Source organism: Barbatula barbatula, assembly GCF_947034865.1.
Source record: "Barbatula barbatula genome assembly, chromosome: 5".
Classification (NCBI taxonomy): Eukaryota; Metazoa; Chordata; class Actinopteri; order Cypriniformes; family Nemacheilidae; genus Barbatula; species Barbatula barbatula.
The window spans coordinates 14,972,485-14,997,691 of NC_136769.1; the positions used below are offsets into that span (position 1 = coordinate 14,972,485).

The window sequence follows — 25,207 nt, forward strand, 5'->3', positions numbered from 1 at the left end:
CCTCCTCCGCAATTTCTACACCTCCATATTCTGCATCAGCGTTTTGTTCTACTTTCACCTTTATTTTAGTTGTTGATTTTTATTAGGCATTATTTACTCTCCCTCTGCCTTCTTCTCCCACAACATTGAGAGAGAAACGGAGAACATAGAAGGACGTGGTTGAACGTTCTTCTCATACACTTTTTCTTCTTTGATCTGTCGTTCTCTCTTTGCTTCCTCATTCATAAAGTATGCAAATAAGTGCTAATGTACATCTTATGAAAAATGAACACTAATACCATGTATTACTGCTTTTATTTATTTTTATACTGTTAATTTTTAGGTTTCTACTCCCAATTTTCAGTAAAGCCGCAAGGTCTTAAGGGGTGCAGACCTCCAGTTACAGGCTGTCTAGTTATCCCGGTCCTGCCACGCTGTGGGCGGGGGTGGCCTGCCTAATTGCAATTTGAAGTGTGATTTGCGTTTGTTATTTTAACAGGAGGCTGACACTTCTATGATATCAGACGGAGAATAATAATTCAAAGGAAATTCAAATAAATACTATTCAATTAGCTTCTCCAATGCATCATAAACTGGGAGTCTGGTTTAGCAACAGGAAAAACAAATTCCAGTTACCATAGTTACATGTTTATTACATTTTGTGAAAGGAAAGACAGACTTCCAAGAGAAAGTGGGTATTTTATGAAAGATATTTCTTGCTAGTGAACAAATGTAAGCTACAGTGTACAAATGTAAGTGCTTGCAGTGAATACAAGCAGTTCAGGGACAAAATAATGAGGGTAAGTGTATCCCTAATCTAAACACGTGTACATCTGCAGCAGATTTTATTACAGGTAAAATCAATTAAATCAGACTAATGGGATTGTTACCCACACAGTAAACAGAAGCCCTCATATAAGATGGGCTGCTGGCTGCAGCTATGAGACTGAAATAAAGGAAATATCAATATTTATGATCAGTGAACTTTTCCCACGGCTCACATATGATGAATTAAGTTGATAATATAACACAAGTGGACAATACCTTTTGTAATTTTATCCAGGAATGAAAGAGTAAAGGCTTTACCATGACTAACTTTACCATAATCCTAGCACAACATCACATCATATGACATCATTGAATAGCTAACTAGACTCTAAACTAGTCTTATTTTCCACCAAATAGCGAAGCTCTGGTCCAGCTGAGACACTCTTCAGCCCTCCGTCTCTTGCTTACCAAAGCTGTCTGTCCCAAGAGAGTGTGGGCAATGCCTTCAACAGAATCTCTCTCTTTCACCTTCACCCTCCCATCCATATTCTGCCTCACTCATGTAAGCGTTCCCTTAGTATCTGTCCTTCCCTCTATCACGCATTGGCTTTATTGTATGGTCTTTACTCTCCTGAAGAATTCCCCCATCTCCTCTTGTACCATGTCTTAGACCTCGTATGCAATATTTCTGTCATGCTTGTGATCCCTTATTTTCTCTCCTCCCAGAAGACTTCGGGGACAAATGACTGTAAGCTCTTCTTTGCCCATCTCAATTTCTCGACATTTCTATCTCATTTCCATCTCAGACTCCTGTGTACAGGACTACTTGTAAATGCGCTCATATACCAGACAAAAGAGAAATCTAAAACAAAATTTTCCATTTGAAGTAAAAGTGAGTGGTGCTCGCCCGGGCCAAACTCGCTATCTGGTGTGCTTGCTACACCAAAAGTTTCAACATACGTTTAATTTATCAGTAACCCGTAGTATGATGAATTATAAAACAAATGCTTGCCTTGATAAGAAACACATTTTTCTTGCTCGCACACTCATGTTGTTTTTTGCATCTATCCCCGTGCTTCAGATTTTTCTACATGGCCACCGAATGCACAAACATGCACACACACACTGAAATGCTAATTTAGCAAATTACACCCGAGTCAAACGATTGTTTTCTCTCCCTTCCTTTATCCCAGCCTCCTGTTTCCACAAGCATGGATTCCTCCATCTATTTCTATGCATCCACACCCACTGAGCCAGTCTCCCCACCTGATCTCTCTCATGCTTGGATACCGGTCTCACCAGCATAGCCTTAGATCCCACAAACACAGAGCAATCAGCATAAACCACCAAAGGAGCGTTGTGCGCACGCACACACACACACCTCCAACCCCACCTTGCCCCACCCCCTCTCCAAAGGAAAAAATAACAGCCCACAGAACAAACACCCCACTATAAATAATACCTGCAACATAAGAATGGATAATAAAGATAATGTTGACATGCCTTGGGATGGTGCGTTTCCCATAATGCCTTCACGGTGCTCCGCTGCCTACAATAGAGAGCCAGCCGCCTTCTTCCTGATCCACCCTCCGGTCCTCCGCCTCTCTCCTTCACTCCGTGCTGTTAGCTCGTCTCTGCCGGAGCCGGTTCTGTCTTTCTTTGTCTCTCTCTCCCTCTCTTGGCGCGCGAGATGGGCTCTTTCCAGCTGCTTTTCGCAGGCAGTGCCGTACGCGCGTGAGGCGATGTTTGTGCGCGCGAGTCAGGGAGAACAAGCGCGTGCGTTCGCGTGTGCATGTGTGTGTGCGTGCGCGTCTTTGCTCGGCGCGGTGGAAACGGACTGGTGTACGAGTGTTGGGGAAGCTGCATAGAGCTTTCGCTAAGCGTACAGCCTGGGGTGGAAAAAAATCTGCCCCGGACAAATTAGCATGCTTTTGTTCTTCCTGCCTCTCTCGCTCTTCTATTGCACTCTTAAAGGTACAGGAATGCTCTCTGCAGCGAGTGTGCATTGGACTGTGGGCTAATGTTTTCTCTTTGCACATTTCTCTCGTTTGTGAAGGAATACACGGAGCTCTAGTGATCGGAGCTCTCCGTGGTGCTGAAAGTCACACGAAGGGCCTCCGGGAGCGGTGATGCTGAGACTGTGGGAAGGAGGGGGAGCCATTCAGGATACTCTATACAGAGACCACCGATGAAGGTGAAGAGGAAGGTGGCAGAGGTTAACATAGAGTTGCATAAGAAAATATTATACTGCATGGGTGAGAGAATGAAGTTCGGGTCTTGAATTTAGTATGTGGAAGAATGTTTCCGCTTTAATGGCAGCATTTCTTCAACAAGTTTGCGCGAACGATGACGATCCGTGTTGTTTCGGCATAATTTGAGATCATTTTGTGCTTCAGTTAGGGTTGCAGTCAAGGCAACCTGAACCAGAAAGTGACAAGACTAAGGCAGGATGAGACAGACGAGACCAGACTAGCATTTCTTAAATTCATCCGAAAGACTATATAACAGCTAACCATACATACATTATACATAAAAGCAAACCATAACAAATGTCATAATTGTTTAAGTGTGAGTCTTTCGTTTTTTGAACGTTTGTGTAAAATCAGTAGGCCTTTAGCTTTGCAATAATGCTCAGATATCAGATGTTACTTAAAATGTAACAATTAGTAACACAAAAGTTTGTGTTTTTACATAATATATGTCTGTATACTGTGCATATTAATCTTGTATTTCTAAACACATACACATACATTTATATATTCAGGAAATATACTTTTTTTCTTTAAATGTTAACAATAATTTTGTGTTTAAAAAGTGTCTATAATTTCTTTATATTTAATATATATTTTAAATATAATAATGTATGTGTTTGTTTTTATAAAAACCTAAATTAATATGCACAGTACACAGACATATATTACGATAAATCGTTTGACAGCCCTACGTTCAATCATAATAAACATGTCAATAAATAAATCAGACAATAAACCAACAATTTAGTGATAACCCTGCAGTTGTCCTTTTTGTCTGAGATCAAGACAAGACTGAGACCTTAAAACAGTACAACACTGGCTAACATTCTTTTGATTATATGACGTGTAAAAAACGTAGACTCCTAAATATCTTTCATATCAATAATATGTCATAAAGTGTAACATTGTAGCGTAATAAAATGTGAAGTAGGATTCTAGGGTATTAACAGTAATTAACAGAAAAGTGAAGGTGTTGACATTGACAATTCCAGACAGGGTTTGATGGCCGTGTAAAGATGTTTCAAGTGTAATTCGAATAAGGAAACGCACAGAAGAATGATCCTGTGGGTGAGATTTGTCAGAAGCTCAGCGGAAAATGCAACACTGAAGTGTCAAGGAAGTGTTTCATGATTGCACTGAAACACGGCGTGGTTGCCATGACAGCAGCATGTTCTTCTGTATGGGAAGGGGAGGGTTTTTTCGCCAAAGTTAGCAGATTAGTAAAGATCGGTGTCCCTCAGCCACAAGATACTCTAAAACCTCTCCATCCCTCTCTCATGCACAAACACACGCGCACACCAAATGATATTAATATAACGATAAAAAATAAAATATTGAACACACACGGCTAGTCATTGTGCAAAAAGGTAAACAACCTTTTATTAAACTGAGGCAGAGACATGAAGCCAAGTTCTGAATATGATCACAGAACACTAGCCTATCCACCTGAGCATCATAAAATTGATCATGAAAATCATCAAGGTCATTTTTAGGTTAAATCAAATAACAGTGCCCAAACCATGACATCTTGCACTACAGGAGTAAAAAACAAGAAACAGATGGTGGAAATACATAAAGGATCATGCAGAGAACACATAGTCACATGTTAATCCTACCAGGATTAATAACGTCTATTTATAAGGACATGTAATGCCAACATCAAGACTTTAGTTTTAATAAACTGTGCATTCTACATATACTTAAAATGTCATTTAAACCTGTAAATAGACAGAATTAGGACTTTGAAAAATAATTCAATAATGTTACAATGTAATATAAAGGCATTCAACAATATTGTTAAATCATGATGACATAACATGGACCATTTTGCACAAACTTGAGGAGTTCCGGCCAGCTGTAATACATATTGGCATAAAAGCTGTAGTTACCATTATATAAATTAGAGAAATGTCTCCGTGTACTGCAACCTTCTAAATCTGTCTAAAATTACCATTTTCACAATACATAAATGGTCCTATGATGCAACAAAAAGCTTTCTTAAATAAGTCTTTTATTTCATTATTACTTGAAAAATGAAACGGTTGTAGCTCAAGTACAAAATGCCACGTCGCAGGATGCTATTCATTCCATGGTAGGTCATATTAAGGTCATACAGGACGACTCATACAAAAGCATGCCAGAGACAGCACATTAATGATACACCACTGACTCCTGGGTTAAACAAAACCTTCTGATCATCATTTCTGCATGTGTTTCTGTTTGTGTGCGTATGTTTTTAAAGATGCTTCACCGAAAGGGGGTAGAAGATTGACAGATAAAGGGATGGCAAGGGGGAGAAAGAGAGCTCTTAATGATTTGTATCATTAATAATGTATGGTCAAGCAAGCTCCAACTCAGGGAACACGACTGCCTGCCTGCAGTCCATCTGGTAAACGTCAGAAAAAACACAAGAGGACCATTTCATCCTGCTGCTACCTCTGGAGATCGCAGGCAAGGTGCCAAGTTGTTATGCATAGATCAATATATGACTCGGTCTAGAATGAGTTTAGCCACTAAGGTTTTGCCTTTTTATAAGGAGATCTGGCTGTACAAACTCGTTTTTGTAAGTTGTTCTTTAAGGACAGATACGAACACGCATTAATATGCAGTACTGCACCACAGGGGTCTATCACTTTCGAACACAAGTGCATGATTAAATACACTCCAAACACACACCCTCAATCACGTTCAACTCTGAATGTCTCTCTAACATAGCAGACAGGCAACATGACGATGATGAGGATGATTATAATAGCTGAGTAATTTTCGAGGTCATTATTTTTATGAAAAGCAAGGGAGGAGAGAAAGAGAAAAGGGATTGAGGAATGGAGAACTGAGTGCATGAGACAGCAAAAAGAAAACTATGGATTTATTCAAAATACCAGCGGGTAGGCTCTAAAAGGGTCAGGCTGGTCCGCGGACCCCCACTAAGTGTAGACCGTTTGCAACAAACAGGCACAACCAGTACAGAACAACTGAAATATTGATCGATCTGAAATAGAGCTCCTCTGCTCCTTCATTGGGACAAAGTATCTAACTAAGCACAAACTTTCTCAGTTTCTCTGTCTGTAACGTTTTTTTTTCATTCTGTTCTAGCGATCAAGTGTGTTCTATAAATGGTATCAAATGCAGTCAGTCTCAAGTCTGTCTGTTTGTACATGACTGCGCCTTATGTTACAACAACCACATGAATCAATACCTACTAATTGCACAACAACTTAAGCACGATTGGATGAAATTTACTTCAGAGACAGTTGTCCTCTTGCCTTGTTTCCAGTTATAATGTACAAATAAAGTACACAAGGTGTACAAGTTGTTCAAAAACTAGGATCCTGAAAAAAGTAAAACAAAGACATTTTAAAGGAACAGTTTACACAAAAAGGAAAGTGCTGTCATCATTTACTCACCCTCTTGTCATTTCAAACATGTATTTATTTTTTTCTGCAGAACTCAAAGGAAGATATCTGAAAGAATTTTGGTAAACAAACAACAGTTGTAACCATTGACATTCATTGGTTTTGTGTCTATACAAGAGAAGTGAGGGTTGTTCGGTTACCAGAATTCTTCCAAATATATTTTATGATCTGCAGAAGAGAGAAAGTCATACAGGTTTGAAATGACAAACAGGTGAGTGAATGATTAAATGATTGTCTTTTTATTTGGGTGAACTATCCCTTTAATAAATAAAATGAATGTATGTTTTAAAGACCACTATTTCTAGATTTCAGTCACAGTGATTCTGTTAACGTTGCACAAAGTCAGACTTCCTTACACTGAAGATCAAAGTATATTTGCAACATTTTTAAATCATGCAAAAACACCTTAAAAGTAGAAGGAACCCCACTGACAACTGTATGTAACATACATATGCATTTATATGACATGAAACTCTAGTAAAAGCTTACAGAATTCTGCAAAAAATCTTCTCTAGCCAAGATATGAAATCAGCATGCTATAACTTCAACCCTTCCATGACCTTTCCAAAAATGATAAACGATCAATGACTCAATAATCTGAATACAGCAAAACGCCAAAAGAATGTCAGCAGTAGCAGCTTTTTCTTTTGAAACCCAAAGCGTATTTTACAGTGACTTCTGACATTAAAGCATTCACGCAATTTTGTTTGAAGGTCATTTCTTTGTTGCTCATTCAATCACTATCACTTGAGGGATATGATTTCCCAAAGGAAAGGCTTTGATGACGCTGTATAAGCAAATACCTCATAACTTAGTCTCTCTTATACTGAGTGAGATTTCTGATTGAAAACACTGCATAATTGCGAGACAGGCAATGTTCTCTTTGAAACTAAAATAACCAATAAAAAAAACTTGCAGTTGTTTTGTCTTTAGAAAAATTCTTTCTTATACATTTTTGTCAAACAGATAATCATGGTTAAACATCGCCAGTGGTGTAAATTTCACATGCAAATCAGATAAACATGTCTTACAGGCTAATTCACGCACTCACAAGGAATTTCCCTTTATTTAAGATGCTCACTGAAACACAACATCTATTTTTATATATGTGCCAAGTAAAATAAGGACATCAATAATTTTGGTCTATACAGGACCAGGTATCATTTTAAAATAAAATATAGAACTGTGAATTTGCACATTGCATTTCTATTAAAAGCTAAATGTAGGCTTTTACTACTAAAGATAAAAAAATATGTATACCAAATATCAAGTGTTGTTTTTCCAAATAAAATTTCTCAAAAACTGAATAGATTTCCATTTGTGATATTTCCAGTATCAGTATTAAGCCTGTGATTCTGTTCTTGATATTTCTATGCAGTAGTTCACCATATTCAAGCATATTTGTTACCCTTTATAGCATCTTTGAGCACTAATTGGTGAAAGCATGCTGAGACTGCAATTTCAATATCGCCAAGCATTTTTAAGCTCTACCAACAAGGAATTAAATTATTTTGTTCTGAGAATGTCAGCGCAAATAAGTAAGAGGGTTATGACATTTTGTTAAGGCAGAATTTGAAGTTTCACAGTTTTTAATCCTTTCCCTCTAGCACTGTAGGGAAATACAAATCCAACAGTGCTCGGATGGCAGAGACAGACTGCTGCTGACCATGTTTATTTCCCAAGCTGCTCTTTGGCTTCTCATGAACTCATGCGGTCCAGCTTTAACCTCAATCATAACAAAAGCAGTGGATGTGCATCCCACAGAACATCTTTCTGGTTTCCACCTCCTCGTAACCTCAATTGACGTGATGCCTTTAAAATACACAACCTCTACGCTTTCCCCCTGACCCATTTGTGTGTGTTTGTCTCATTAGTGAGCTGCATGTTCAATAAAGCACTAGGCGGGTTCATCCTCTCTCTCCTCCGGCACAGTGCTGCAATCCTCCGCTCTTTCCTTCTAATAACATGTCATCCCTCCTTCACGGCCCTGACTGCACAGTGAAGTTGATGAGGACAGTTTCCAGCGCCTGCATTTCTTTAACCTTCCTCATCTCCGCTCTCCACCTGCCATTTCCCTCAGAGAGGCCACGAGCAGCTCTACATGATTGTTTTTCTTGTATGCGTGTGTGAGCGATTGTTTTCACCGCCTGTTCTACTCGTCTTCTGTTTCCGGCAATCACCTTTTCAAGAGTGCTATGCGCTAACCTAGAAAGCTTTGCAGCAGATAGTAGCCCAACAAAAAAAAACATTTCCTTCGCTTTAGTGACAACATTGCTATGGCAATCGCTATCCAACTGAAGGTGGGGATGTCGATTTGATATATTAGGCTGATGCTTTGAGAGGACACAGTTGGACAGGGCAGCCGAGGGGGACAGTATAACCACCACACATGCACAAGCTGTGCATGAAGAATATATTTACTGTCCATGTATCACAGCTTTCCCTATTGCCTCTCTTGTGTACCAACAGACCTATAGTCAGAAAGCTTAGCATGCACACACTAATGCCTTTGCTTTCACACAGCCCGCAACAGGTTTTCAATGGATGATTACGCTCATTTATCTAAAGCTTTGCACATAAACAAACAAACAAATATCTAGAGTTTAACCTTCACACATTTCTGTCAGACTATTAAGGCTAGCGATACGGAGCTGGAGTGATTGATAACTCTGCAGGAAAGCATAGTCGGGCACAAAGGATTCAATAACCTCAATTCACACTTGACTTCCCACCATCTCACTGTCTTGCTGGATTTTGACTGAGATCAGCTTGTCCTTCACCCATAATTCTCTTCAAAGTGCCTGTTTCTAAACGGCTGTACCCATTTTTCACACACGTCATGGCCAGGATTTTGGGTGCGTCCTCCGGATATCGCATTTGTCTACCCCAAATTAATTATAATATTCAGAACAATACTTAATATCAATACGAAATGCAATGGTGTTCACATGGCAAGACCACATACATTTGAATAGTTAAAATATGTTCAATCTGTGCCAGGTGCTCCCTAAATTCATAAATTCACTTCATATACAATCAGTCAATCTAAATATAGCATTAAAACCTTGGGAAAATGGAAAGTCTTTACATCTTTATGGAATCTTAAAATCCTCCCTAAATGACACATAATATTACCTCTCAATCTCTCAAATCATAACCCTAAGGCACAGCACACAACACGCCATCCCAGACCTTTGGGTTACCATGGCAACCACAGTGATGATGGAGGGGTGACATAATTTTGCATTGTTGTATGAGAGGAGGAAAGTAAAGAAACCGTGAAGCTGTTGACAGTGTCTGCAAAAATCTACAGGGCTCTGAAAAGGTATAATTGTGACAGGTCATTATGTGTGGGGAAGGAGCAACAGATTTGATGATGCTGCTGAAAATGTATAGTGAAAACAATGCACAGCAGTGATTTTAAGACTTCACAAACATATAGAGGGTGAAAAAAATCATTGGATGTAAATAATGCACGGATGTGGAAAACAGCTCATGGCAGCACGTAAGCCACTGACCACAGCCCTATAATGCGCACAAACACACACAAGACAGAGTGATGTCTAATGCCTCTAGAGAGTGCCTCGCGTGCCAGTGATTGCATGTGAAGCTGGGCTGTCGATGAGTGGAAAATAATAAGGTGATCTGACAATCTAACAAAGGTCACGTAAAATGTCCACGGATAAACACAAAGAGTAAGGAGCAAAACCTATTACTTATACTTTATATCAATATGAAATGCAAAAACCTTCACACGTGGGTTACAGCCCCTAGAAATGAATGAATAAGAAAAAGTGCACTCATGGTGACAAATGCGCGAGCATCACTCTGAAAAGAATAAAAGCCTTCAGAGGGACCATAGGTTCAGAAATCAATAAGAGTATTGCTGGTTGAGTGAATGTGTTCATATACAAAACATGTGTGCCTGTTCTATCTCCGGGATGTTATATTGTAGAGGGAACAATTTAAGGAGGTTGGGGTTGCTATCATTTTAACCTATAGTGTTGAATCCGATATGAATATTTAACAGAAGCACCTTACCAACCAAATGTGGAGAGAAAAGAAAAAGAGGAGCTTTCTCTTATCATGCGCTATTCTTCCTCTCTCCCTCTTATCTATAAATAAGTAAGGTACAGTTACCAAGGTAACTGTCCCTTGAGATTTGGTCCTTTCTACTATTGGGGTAAAGGTGAGAAAAAAACAACAGTCTCACACAACAGGTCTCATAAAGTCCTCATGACTTCTCAACACGCTGTCTACAAACAGACATTTGCACTGTGTGGCCACAATCATAAATCTATCAATGTGCCCCGCGTTTCCCATCATTCCCTCCTGCTGTGTTTGTGTTGCTGCCAAAGCGCCGTTTCCCATCGGCGGCCGCCATTAAATCACAGCATATGGGGATGCCTTTGTGCTGAGATGCATGAATTAGTGTCCATAAACTGGTCGGAGAATTTACAAGTATGTTGCTACAGCATGTCAGCAGCAATGGGAACAGATGCCAAGCCATAGAAACTTTTGCAGTTAAAATTTCATTGGCGACTTAGCCTGCTGAGGAGAAGAGAGATGCTTTCATGTGTTTTATTATGTTAATATGATTGATTGTGTTTGATTGTGTTAGTTAGCTGTATTTCTTTAGTTATTATGGGTTAAATCAAAACAAACCAACTGCAGTTTGATTGATATTAATTGGAATGCACAATAAAAACAATATATTTGGAGTATTTTGGATTATATTTTTAGAGTATACACACACATATATTTATATATATATATATATATATACACACACACACACACATATATTAGTAATGTACCTCTGAAACATGAGCATTAAAAGCTCTCACCTGTGTTACTCCACTCCCCCTTGTGGTGGTGTTGACACAGGCGATTGGAACTTCCTGAAACATATTGAGACATGCGGCCATCTCTACACTCACCTAAAGGATTATTAGGAACACCTGTTCAATTTCTCATCAATGCAATTATCTAATCAACCAATCAATGACATGGCAGTTGCTTCAATGCATTTAGGGGTGTGGTCCTGGTCAAGACAATCTCCTGAACTCCAAACTGAATGTCAGAATGGGAAAGAAAGGTGATTTAAGCAATTTTGAGCGTGGCATGGTTGTTGGTGCCAGACGGGCCGGTCTGAGTATTTCACAATCTCCTCAGTTACTGGGATTTTCACGCACAACCTTTTCTAGGGTTTACAAAGAATGTTGTGAAAAGGGAAAAACATCCAGAATGTCCTGGCGTAAACAGAATGATAACGTGGATCCATCATGCCTTGTTACCACTGTGCAGGCTGGTGGTGGTGGTGTAATGGTGTGGGGGATGTTTTCTTGGCACACTTTAGGCACCTTAGTGCCAATTGGGCATCGTTTAAATGCCACGGTGTAACTGAGCATTGTTTCTGACCATGTCCATCCCTTTATGACCACCATGTATTCATCCTCTGATGGCTACTTCCAGCAGGATAATGCACCATGTCACAAAGCTCGAATCATTTCAAATTGGTTTCTTGAACATGACAATGAGTTCACTGTACTAAAATGGCCCCCACAGTCACCAGATCTCAACCCAATAGAGCATCTTTGGGATGTGGTGGAACGGGAGCTTCGTGCCCTGGATGTGCATCCCACAAATCACCATCAACTGCAAGATGCTATCCTATCAATATGGGCCAACATTTCTAAAGAATGCTTTCAGCACCTTGTTGAATCAATGCCACGTAGAATTAAGGCAGTTCTGAAGACGAAAGGGGGTCAAACACAGTTTTAGTATGGTGTTCCTAATAATCCTTTAGGTGAGTGTATATTGTAGATAGAACAAATTTTGTTTTGCTCTTTGTGCTCATGCATTTCTCAAGACATACATCGGACCATACATAACATACCAAATCTAGTGGGAACGTTAGAGTAGCTTCTGGCCTTTTCGATAATGCTAACATCTTTTAGCTGAGCAGACCATAAGAAACATCAAAACAAAGGCAACTATTAAATGATTAGAATTTGTCCACAGTAAACCATTATCCAGCGATCATCCCAAACATCAGTCATGGTGATTAGGAAATTGATGGAGAAGAGATGGATTTAAGTAAAGACTTAAAAGAGGCTATTGTTGCGGAAATAAAACAGTAATGGAGGGTAATTTGGGATTTTCATAATCTCACACTCTCGTACATAATCTTATAGGTGTGACTTCAATGTGGGTTTTAATACAGTAGTAACCAGAGTTTAACAATTTATGGAAAAACCAGAACCACGATCCTCACTCAGTATTTTTTGGTTACTGTCAGGTAATATTTTCTAATATGTAATGATTGTTGCAAAGTCACGTTAAAACATGTAACATGGACTTCCAGTGCTAACCCCTTTGCTTTACCAGCAATCTAACACATATAGGCTTAACAGGGTACATGTTCATGGTAATACAAATCCAGTTGTGTTAAACTGCTAGCTGGCATAAATTTGACTGATTCCAATAACCTGGAGATCAGAGTGCATGTCATTGTTTGCCCGTGAATTGATTTTGCAGGAAAGAAAATGGTAAAGATTTTAAATTCCTTGCCTGAGAGCAGCCTTAAACCAAATATACCCTCAAATAACACATCAATACCGTCTAGTGTTGTTATGTTCTGGAGTTTCATTTTGACAGGCAGAACTGGAAACCAATTGTTGGCAACAAGCACAGATATAGTCTTTAATGGAGAACCTATTCGAGTCTGCCAATTACCTGCATGGACAAATATATTTTTGCATTTCGAAATTTTTAAATATTTCCAGGGCGAAAATGTTGCTTATGAGTGGTTGATGATGATGAGACCGGTTTTTCAGCACTTTCCTTTTTCCAGGTATATTGTATTATATAACTAGTGCCTTTTTTCTAAATGGCAGGCAGTGTAGAATCTGAAGAATGACCAAGTAAGGCCTTTTGTTTAAATACGTGTAATGTGTAACTTTCCCTCCTGCCCAACATTGATCGCAGTGGCCTTTGTGTAATTGGCCCACTTTTTTTACATATGTAAGCATTTCTACACTAGATGCATTGTTTAATTTTTGTCTTTTAACACCTAAAAGACTTTCTCCAGTAACACTTATTCAGGTATTTCGCGTGTGTCCTGTGACAAAAAAAAGATGTACTGCATCTTTCTCTCTCTTTACAGTCTTCCACTGTGAATCCAGAAGCATTTTAAAGATTTTTTCTCTTTAGTTTGTGAATACTCAAAAGATTTATTAGTCGTGTTCTTTGTTACGTTAAATATTAAACTGTTTGGAATCAAGCACTTTCTTGAGTCTTAGAAGCTCATGAATTTCCTGATGTGCTTTCTACTGTTGCTTTGATTTATCTCGTAATAATGGACATGCAATGTTTTTCCTTTAAAAAATAAACCTCTATCAGCGTCACTAAAGCGCCCTCTAATGATTAACTAAAAAATGACATGTACATTTTAGAGCTCCACCAACGAGTAAACAAGTATAAAATACTGACAAAATAAAAGCAAGACTAAAGGAACAATAAAATCCATCGTAATAGAGATCTCTTTATTATAGTGCATTTATCAGATGTTACAAGATGGGTTTAAAAAAAAAGCTAAAAACAAAACCAGTTTAAGTAAAAGAAAACAAACATATGCACACGTTCCTTTCATATTATTATTTTACAGAATTTTGGAAATTAAAGCTTCACATCTCAACATATAGAACAGCTAAATGAAATTTGCAAGCTAAATACATTTCATACACTTTAATTACTTGTCATAGATGCTTATTCAAATAAATCTTACCTACTACAGATTTGTATAACAATCAACTAAAAGGCCAAAAACCATTAGAGTTATGAAATGTGAATTTTGGTGATAGTGGAGGGGGTGTCAAAATGTATGTTGCCATCAGGTTTCACACAAGGTGAAACATTCAGCCATTCCCATATGAGGTCAGTAAAGGGCTACCAGAATCATCCAGAATGTGATTTTAACAGCATGTATGTTCAATGCTGTATTCAACACTGCAGTTACCTTTGGAATAGGAAGGAGAGTCAAATGTGTTGTCAGTTTTGAGTAAGCAGATGTGCATACACGCTCTTAAAGTTACCTCAGCCTTTCTGCTGGTGCTTGTTACTACCAATGACATTGTTTCAAAACAGACTGGTGCATCCGATAAAGCAGCCATAAACAGATAACATGGAAACATTGGGAGAAAAAACTAAATATGAAACATGGAAGAAAGGGAACACAAGACATTTGCCCACTCATACTATAAGTTAATAGAACTGCCCGACGAAGTTCTCCTCGGGTAGGACACAAAACGAATAATGTGTGTTATTTAAATGAAAGAAAACAGATAACCAGACCGATATGCCTTGATGTTCAGCTTGTGGTTAATTATCTATTAGACATGACAATCTTTAGATTACAATTTGGAAAATGCATGCCTCCCTAAAAGCCCTTGATGGCCTCACCAGAACATGTATGAGATTTAAACTGAATGCAGGAAACCTCAACCATAATAACCAATAAAAATAAAGAAAAAGAGCTATAAGAATCATTTGAGTGGGAGCAGCTCTCAAAGGCCTCACTGCTCCTGCAGAGGGCGCTCACTCCCTCAAAATCCCTAACTCGCACACATCATCTCTGCTATCACCTCTCACATGGCATTCAAAACACATGTAAGGCTTTTAGTGCCCGAGATCCAATTTATAATTAAACTACAGCATTTCCCCATCTTTCAGGGTTAGACTACATCACTGTGAAACTCAAGGCGAGCAGACACACATAGACGTCATCGCCGTAGCCATTTTACACACAGACTCCATGTAAACTAAAGGTTTCACACACTTGTGCTTTAATGCGCTTGACAGAGGAGAGCAGCAGGAAAAGTGAGCTGGTGTTCACATGGACACTAACTTGGTAAAAGCTTCATGTGATATACCTGAAAGCTTTTTAGCATGATTTTCAAAGAACGCGAAGAAGAATGGATGGAAAATTTCACTTTATTGTCGGTTTCTTTTTTTCCCAACCTGATGCAGGTTACAATGAGTTTTATCAAATGTGGGGGTGGGAGGGGTCGGTCAAAAATGGCAACTCACACCTTGTAACATTTAAGTCATGCGTGATTTCTTTGAACATTGGGAATATAGTCTCATAGGCCTATAATCTTATTTAAGTGTATTAGGTAACAGAAATATTTAACATCCTGGGTCATTCTTTGCGTGCAGAAAACCATGGGGATCAGGAGGGAGAGGAGAGAGAGAGAGAACCGTGCTGTACGCTGAGTGTCTATTTTGAAAAGGCACAGCAAGGCTGCTCCCACCCTCAATACACACACACACACACACACACGCGTGTGTATCAGACAGCACTGGGCAGAGCCTCAGACGTACACAAGACTAGACAAGAAAAATAAATGAATAAACCGATCAACCGAGTGAGACTGAAACCAGTGCTGTCACCCTTTACACACTCATACACAGCGCTGACAAAAGACGAGAGGGTGGAATGGATCATTTAGCGTTTTTGAGCTGGTTGGAGAGCCAGTCGAGCCCTTCGTACAGGCCGTCTCCGCTGGTGGCGCAGGTAGCCTGGATGTACCAGTTACGGTGACGCAGAGAATGAAGGCCCAGTTTATCTGTGATCTCTGCTGCGTTCATTGCATTGGGCAGGTCCTGTAGAGAAAAAGAGTGCACTTTTTACATCCATCACAGAATCATAGGTATAGCGATTCTGCATAAAAGCAGTACTCAAATGTCTGCTTTGACCTGCCCTACTTATGTATTACATTAATAGAGCAAGCAAGTGTAATTGGCTAATACTACAGCCAGATATGAAGCTTTCAGTCTGTGTAAAGCAAAGCCCGCTTCGTTCATCATTCAAATCTCTAGATTTTTATAAGCCAGAATCCACTGAGGAAGTATCTATCTTTCCCACATCTATTAACAACAGAACAAAACGTACAAAAATATGGGATTGCTGATGTTTGCATTCAGACCAGAATCTTCGTTCAGCCGACACTCACCTGTTTGTTGGCAAAGACAAGCAGAACAGCGTCTCTCAACTCATCCTCCGCCAGCATCCTCGTCAACTCTTCCCTTGCCTCATTAACTCGCTCTCTGTCATTACTGTCCACCACAAAAATCAGGCCTGTGAAAGAAATGGCGAAAGATCCAGACTGAGCATGCGTTATGTTACCAAGACATGCTCAATGTATAGTATACCCTTTAGGTGTGGACACTGACCCTGTGTGTTCTGGAAGTAGTGCCTCCAGAGCGGCCGGATCTTATCCTGACCGCCCACGTCCCACACCGTGAAACTGATGTTCTTATACTCTACTGTCTCAACATTAAAACCTGTACAAAGACAAAGAGGGCGAGTTAAACAATAGCTTAAGAGAAGAATGTGGGGTGAGAGGCCATGCGGCTCATGTTGGGGCCTCATTCTCATAACACTAGCACCTGAGGCCAGGAATTTTACCACACGCACACCGTGAGCAAAGAAAGAGAGTGGAATAAAGACTGAAAACACAGAGTCATTGAATGACAGGGGGATGGGAAACAGCTAGAGAGAAATTAAAAAGTGAGAATCCACAAGAAAAATAATTTAACCCAATTATGGATTCTTCAATATAAAACCGCATAGATGCATAATACTACATTTTTCCACAGTCAATAATAAGGCTTCCATTCAAATTAATTTCATAAACTACAGTGGCAACTATTTAAAAAAATTATCTGGCCAGACTAAAACGTGTGTTAAATAAAATTGAGTTTAGATGTCTGATATAAAAATTAACATTCTAAATAGCACAATAATACCATGACATTATTAAGAAAATAACACAATAATACAGAGAACGGGTGTATCAGTGCAACACACCAATAGTGGGGATGGTGGTGACTATCTCTCCAAGTTTCAGTTTGTACAGGATAGTGGTCTTTCCAGCAGCGTCCAAGCCCACCATCAGAATTCTCATCTCTTTCTTTCCAAAGAGATTCTTAAAGAGGCCTGCAAACATGTTCCCCATGGTGGCTGATCTGCAGAGAAAAAGAGAGAGAGAGAGAGAGAGAGAGAAAGTGGAGTTATACAGCAATTAACGTGTTGAAATAAGGCTTGAAGTCCGTTTTTATTTGTGACGTTAATTCCAACAGGTTAAAAAAATGGAGGTTATAGTTCATTCACATCTGTCAGCGGAGGAAACAAGTATAGTTCAGACCTGATTCACATTGTAAGAAACAAGAGAAGGGAGGAGAAGCACAGAGAAACAATAGGTGAATGCAGGATGCCACTGGTGGAAAGAATACAGAAAGTAACCAGAAACCTGAAGAACCTGTAAAAGGAGACATCAGCCTTCTAAATTAATCAGAGAAAGAGAGAGAGAGAGGCTGATCCCCATCAACTGACTTAAACTATAATCCAAACAGCTGCACAGTTTACACAATGTCTGCTCCATACCCCTATACACCAAGGACGGGCCATGTTGTCTCTTCTTTCACACACCATATCATAGAGAAACGAAATTCATTCCACAAAAATGTGTTGACTACTCACCGTGCAGAAAAAGCACCATATCTTAACATAAAGGCGGGCTGACCGATTCCCGAATAACGCTTTTTAGACAAAGTCAGGCCGAGTACCAAAACAAACTTTTGTAGCCAATCAGCATTAGTCGAGCCGAGTGCTGACGAAAGCGAAAGATGGGGATTTTGGTGATTTGATCATAAACAACGACTAAGAGAAATAGGACACACCGCCTTTAATGACTTGGTAATTTAAAGAAAAGACAGTTCCATTTCGTAACTGCTCAGCCTCTATAATTTAGGTAGCACCTAAAATAGAGGTTTGTCCAGGCATATGTTTGCTATATTACAAACCAACTCTGTTTGAGAGATTAAATATTAACAAGCCAATACTCTTAACACATCATTATTGTTTACTTTGGTACACTGTTAATTTGTTTAATAACCTTTGCTGTGTTTGACCAAAATAGTTGTTGTCAATGGCAATATTATCTAGAGTTACAAAGGGCCAATGGCCATGATATTAGCTATTTAAAGGTCCGGTTTGTAATTTGTGGGATGATCTATTGACAGAAATGTAATATAATATACATAGCTTGTACATGTCTTCTGAGGTGTATAAAAAGCTTATACGATAAAGCATTTAGGGCTGCAACAACGTGTCGGCGTCATCGATTACATCGACTACGAAAATAAGTCGAAGCGTCACATGATTTACGTTATTTGGAGTTATGGCGGATTCTGCTCCCGGGCATTGTGCAAATGACAAGATAACATGATCGTGGTGTGGTTTTATTTAATATGTTTAAGTGTGGGAAAACTTCAAACAGAGTTCGGACGAAACAGTGATTTGTTCACTCTGTAACAAAATAATGGCATACCACGGCAGCACGACTGCGATGCAAGAGCACCTCAAGAGATAACATCCTGTTACTCTCCGAGAGGCCTTTTTTTTACGGTCAATGACTCATAATAGACATTACCCTAGAGCTGAAGCTATCGGCTAGCACATATGGTAATAATATGGTGGCGCTAGGAAACACGTCTGCTCGGTCCATTGATTCGCGCATGATGACATGTCAGCTCGAACTCTGTAAAACCCTGCTGTCTCGTCCCACTTTTGGATTGTTTGGCTACGGTGGCAGTAAACTTCAACATTAGTCAGATGTAAATCTTACATCCACGGAAATTGATAACAGATAGTAAACAACACGTTTCTTCAATAGACCTTCACTGTATACATTTAGTCATGGTTTCTGAAACTACATGTTGCCTCTCAGGATATTTTGCAGTGTATTAGGCAGGGTATATATTTGAAGTAACGTCTTTAAACTATATGTTGCTTTCAGGTCTTTTTTGCACAGCATTAGGCAGTGTTTTTTTTGGACTTTGCTCCTTTAATATACATGTTGCCTTTCAGGCTGTTTTGCACTGTTACTGTGTGTTCACACAGAGCGCGAATGAGGCGTCAAGCACGAGTGATTTACATGTTAAGTCAATGCAAAGACGCGATAGACACGCTTGCGGCGCGAATGAGGCGGCACGAATGACGCGAATAGAAAAATCTGAACTTTGGCGAAAATTCGCGCCGCGTTAACCAATCAGGAGCCTGCTCTAGTAGTGACGTAGACGACGTAGCGAGCGGAGATTTCACGCGCGAATAAACAAAATGTTCAAGCGTCCAACTACTCGCGAATAGCGCGTTTTTTACGCCTCATTCGCGCTCGGTCTGAACACACAGTTTTCTATCTATGTTTGAATAAACTGAAGTATGTTTTTAGAAAATGATTTAATACAACTTTAAAAGTTTAAAATCCAAACGGTAGAAGCTTTACTTATTATTTGACTGGAAAGTTTACAAAATAATGAATATGGTAAAACAACAACAAGCACGAGATTACATTTTACATTTATTCATTTGGCAGACGCTTTTATCCAAAGCGACTTACAAGTAGTTTTTTTTTTTTTTTTACAGTGACACATTACTGCAGAGCAATCATGGGTAAGGTGTCTTGCTCAAGGGCACTTCAGTGATGACCTGCTGGCACTGAGATTAGAACCAGCAACCTTCTGATCACAAGCACAACTCTCTAACCACCAGGCCACAGCTGACCCAGATTAACCGGAAAAGTAATCGATCGACTAGTCGACTAATCGAAAAATAATCGACTGATTAATCGTCAATAAAAATAATTGTTAGTTGCAGCCCTAAAAGCGTTATGTTTTTATTACCTTGGAATGGGCTATTTCGATCTACATACACTGTGGGTGCCCTTGCATGGAATTTCCATGTTCTGTTAGCTGTTCCACTATAGAAACAACATCAGTGAAACAGAGTCACTACAGGAAAGAGTTGTAAACTTACATTTCCAGTTGCGTTAACCAGCACCACAGACTGCCTAATGTAATCCAAATGTTTTAAAGAACAAGAAAAGATTTAGAAAAATAACCTGTCAAAATGTTACAAAAATGCGGTATTATACGACAGCCTCAAATGAAAGAACATGCATTATTCACCAAAACAAAGACATTCTAATTATTAAATTGAATGGTCAAATGAGAAGCTTTTCTTAATGTTGTTGCAGGCACAACTGCACATCTCTATTACTTAAGCACAACCGATGCCTTAAAACATCAGTCTAGAAGCATTTGACCTTCTAGTCTCTCAAGAGTTTAATAAAAAAGCAAGTTATTCACTTTTTATGGAACAGGAGCTAAGTATTGTGGTAGATGAAAATGTCATTCTCCCCCTCTCTAAAGCAATGATTTTTAATCATGCATCAGATGGATTATTATTACTGACATCTTTTGGGTTTCCGCTGGTTTCAACAGATTGAACTAGTCATGCTGAAACTGATGGCATTTAAGGTTAAGCTCTAGTTTATATGATGGCTCCTCAGCACAGTAACTTTCACATACATGAAAAAAGGCAATAGGAAACAGGCGTTTAACTTCCAAGCCTTTACAGCTGACTTCTAACATTCACCGTAAACTTCACAATGCAAACGCAGAGGTTTATTTTTTTCAGCAGGGAGTAGCAGCAAACTTACATTCCAGCCGTTTGGGTTTATGAAAAACAAGGAGTCTTAAATTCTCAAGAGTTTTCTCTAGAGATACACAATATGGCAGTCTACTTACATTATGATGCTCAGTTGTGCACATGACAATCCAAAGCTCTGTAAACTCAATTTGAGAAGATCAAAACCTGACACGCAAATCTTCACTGAATACACTTAAAGGGGAGGTGCTACAGTGTTTCAATGCATTCCGACTTCTGTACAATGTTAAACATGCTGGCTTCTCCAGCTTAACATGGTCAACTTGTCAAAAAAACGAGTTGGACGTGTGAGGTAGTATTTCTGTGCTCGACACCCTCCAACAGCTTTTCGTAGAAATTTCCTTGCGTCACTTTTCTTTGTCCTTTATAGAATGTTAAATAAACGGTAGATATAATGCTGGATTTGGAGATCGTGAACTGCATAGGGTAAGCGTATCATATGTCTGTGTTTTGTTGGCAACCAGTGCGTAAATGCATAAGGTACAACAGTTATGCAGAGATAATGCGATGATGTGCTGGGTGCTTGTGCTGAAAAGCTTCATGGTTAATGGCAACCGTAGCCGATATAAAATTACAAAAATGACTCATTAACACAAACCCCTTTAAGAGTAGGAATAGGAAGTGAGAGCACAACAGAGGCTATATGAATGTCACATGACAATATCTGATTCCATCTGTGATTACAATGTTGCAACAGAGACACAGCCTAGTATAGCGAGATGTGTCCTAACTAGAAATCAACATGCCACTCATTCATTAGAGTAAATGAGAGACTATTCTGCTCGCTTACAAAACACCTTACAGCTATTATAAGAGCAACGGTAAAACTACATACGTTAACAGTACGTGCAAATATTCTGTACACGTCACACGACTGTAGTTATCATTTAGGGTAAGCCTGGCCTGAAAATGGTTTAAATTAATCTTAATTTATTATACACTCGCATCTAAGACTCAATATGAATGAAGCGACCTCTTCAATGTGTGCTACTATTATCTAGTGTTCGACAATGACTTGTTGCGCTTTATTTTATTAGCTTAAGACTCCATAACAACCATAATATTTAGCAATGTGATGGGATTTAACACAATAAAACTGTGCTTTATCAAACGACAGAGTATAATCTTTGGTGAACTCCATAGATACGTTGGTCAAACCGATTCAAGGCACAACGCCACCGTACAAACACGCAGCTAGGCAACACGGCCTATGGATCTATCAAATAACGTACAGTTACAGTCACTCTGACATACAGCCGCTTAAAGGTTTACGTTATATTTCGAATCAATGTAAAAGTTATTGATGTGAACGTTTTACTTCTATCGAGACCTATTCATCTTCTGCTAATGTGCTAAGTGCGCAGGCAAGGCAATGAAGATGACTATAATGTTTACTTAGCTGCTAAACATGTTCCTTCGCTTACTCGCGTGCGATTCTACAACTCTACCTTCTTGCTTGATAAATAAACAGATTTACACTAAGGAGTGCTGAAAGGCGTCTAAACGCATAAATAGGCGAGAGCTGCTTTACAGTTCCACATCAGCCAAGCAAACATCCGTTTAGTTAGCTCGTTAGCTAGCTAGCCTCCCTGACTCAAACGATAATTCAAAACCGAGCTCTTGTCTTGGCCAAAAATTGGCCACATTAAAATTAATTGAACTCGGTGAACATGCGTCAGAATGACAACACGTAGACCTTTGTTTGAGTATTAGTTACCTTTTGATGCAGTTTCGCTACAATTTTCCGGTTCTCCTCCTTACCGCTAAAAACAAAATGGCGTCTTTCTCTAGTCCGAGGACGATGGCGTCATGTACCCCGCCCTCGCTTAAGAGTTGCCCTATCACATTGTTCAAAGTGTATCTATGAAAATCCGCCCTATAAACGTCATCGTCCAATGATTGCATAGTGGGCGTGAGTACTCGGAGGGCAGAGGTAAGCGTGGACAAGGCCGCCTCCTATCAAGCTAATATCGAAATGAAAGACGTTTAGCAGATTATGCTTACTATGTGGTATTTGTTTTTTCGAATGGAACTTATATAAACATATAAACAAACTAAACGGATGAATGTTTGTGTTGTGTACGCATGCTGAAAGGTATAAATCATGGATTGGTTGCTTCGATTAGTTTGATAAGGTTACCCTCTAGTGGCAGACATTTTTTTTCACATCGTGGCAGGTGCCTATAGGGTTTTGACTAGACGGGATACAGCTACCTCCACTGGGCATGCGCACTTCAATTCCGCATACTTTTGTCACGCTGAAAACAGTTGATTCCTATTTTCTCTATTATTGTAAGGTTAGGGTCTAACAAGAGTGTCTGGATAAAATGTCTTCGTATAAATGTAAACGAGCATAATACCTTATTTCTGCCTTTTTAAAGATCGCGTATCAAAGGCAGTTTCTGCCAATCTCATATTAATCTTTAGTGCCTATAGGCTACAGTAGTATTTCATACGTTGTATCTTCGAAGAGTATTGAGTTTGATCACATGTATTAAAGATACAGTAACAGCTGTACGATTATTTCCGGAAAAACACGAGCTGCTAGAGGTGGGACTAGAAGGGAGAGTGGGGTGGGACTAGAAGGGAGAGTGGGGTGGAACTACACCACTTAGTTTGACTTGCCGCGTGCAGTTCATGTACGGTATCTTTTAGCACCGGGACCACGCCATCTGTCAGTTTCAATCGATCTCCAAATCCAGCGTTATCCACCGTTTATATAACATCCATCGCTGAAATGATTTGAACTAACGAACACACCTAAACCTCACTATAGCAAGAGTAAGGAGCTGTGACGACACAGGGATTCGGAATTAGAAAAAACTTTCCGAAACAAGTTGGAGTGCTGATGGAGCATATCAAGTACAGAAAAACTACATCATGTCCAAGTTGTTTTTTAACAAGTTGACCATGTTAAGTATGAGAAGCCAGCACATTTAACGGAATGCATGACACATCATAATACCCGGTCTTATTTTAGTACCGCTGTTTGTGTCTTCATTTAAGGTTGTAGGCCTACTGTTTACGGGACAGCAACCTGAGGCAGGTACTTGCTGATTTTAACTACTCAACTGCATATAATAAATCCAGTGATGATGTTCTCTGTCTCATTTTATTCTTTGTGTCTGGTTTGGTCCTGCATTATATCGATAAAATAAACGAATGTTACAGAAAATGAAACTCGTTGTGCTGGAAAGACACCCCCTAATCCCTCCTGTCAGAAAATGTCCCCCAAAAATATGTAGTCTGTTCTCGCTAGTCCTTCTGACATTATCAAAAATGTAAAAGATATAATATCAGACATTTGTCTCGCCGGTGCATCACTGTCACGCATTATGTATTGCGTGTTTTATGATGTTTGCTCTGTGTTACTGTTATAGGGGAGAGAGTAATTGTTTATGTATATAGTATTAAAAATACAGAAGAACATGATTATTCAGGAACATTAATCTTGTGTGCGGTATTGAAAGCACAGAAGGACAGCTGTTTATGGTAAGCATTTTATAAAAAAATAAATTGTATTTATAGTTACAGCGCAATGTAATACTTTGTATTTCTTAACCTTTGTTTATTTTAAAGTTCTGCGTGTATTACGTTTTCACAAATTAAGTTTTACATTGTACATTTAGCCTATTCTGAATAAATTAAATATTTGTATTTCAATAAACAAAGAAACCTTAGCATTTCTGATATGTTATTTACAAACAAATTTTTTAACGAGTTACACTCTGTTAACACTGTTGAAGTTTTTTCAAAAGTAATTTTTTTATAATACACTGACGCGATCAAGGTTGAATAACACGTGAGCTTATGAGAAAAAGGCTTATCCTGAACTTTCTGCTTAAACTGTTGTGGTGTTCATTCACATTGTTTATAGATTATTATGCAGAGTGATCAGATGCATTTTAAATAATTGCGGAAAAAAAGCAAAAAAAATGTAAATCCCATATGAGAACCTGTTGTCAATCCTCAAAAAGTGAGTGGATAAACAGAAGCTTGGCTCAAACCAGAGGGTGTTAGCTTTTAAAACTGATGCTTTAGTTTTACCAGCAGATGGTGCTACAGACAAGACACCATATAAATTGTCAATCCACTACTGCCAGATTTGTTTTAGGTTGCACAAAGAGCAACAAAAATAACACAGAGTACATTTCAGGTATAATAAAAAGAGTCTGTGTTATTTTTTTCACTCTTTGTGCAACCTAAAACAAATCTGGCAG

General features: G+C 39.0%; 1 protein-coding gene across 1 annotated transcript; it reads right to left on the reverse strand.

The window, feature by feature from the left end:
- Positions 1–13,941: 13,941 nt before the first annotated feature.
- Positions 13,942–22,839, reverse strand: arf2a (ARF GTPase 2a). The gene is made up of 5 exons (XM_079456489.1): positions 22,705–22,839; positions 17,289–17,446; positions 16,652–16,762; positions 16,432–16,556; positions 13,942–16,081 (listed from the first exon to the last, which is right to left on the reverse strand). The coding sequence occupies exons 2-5, from the start codon at positions 17,434–17,436 to the stop codon at positions 15,920–15,922; spliced, it is 546 nt and encodes a 181-aa protein (XP_079312615.1). The 5' UTR covers positions 17,437–17,446; positions 22,705–22,839; the 3' UTR covers positions 13,942–15,919.
- Positions 22,840–25,207: the final 2,368 nt, after the last annotated feature.

Bases quoted from the DNA above. Each gene is read 5' to 3' on its own strand.
- arf2a (XM_079456489.1), bottom strand. From the start codon at position 17,436: ATGGGGAACATGTTTGCAGGCCTCTTTAAGAATCTCTTTGGAAAGAAA. The intron at 16,763-17,288 runs GTGTGTTGCACT...GTCTTTGTACAG, and splicing joins CACCACCATCCCCACTATTG to GTTTTAATGTTGAGACAGTA. The intron at 16,557-16,651 runs GTCAGTGTCCAC...TTTCTTTCACAG, and splicing joins CTACTTCCAGAACACACAGG to GCCTGATTTTTGTGGTGGAC.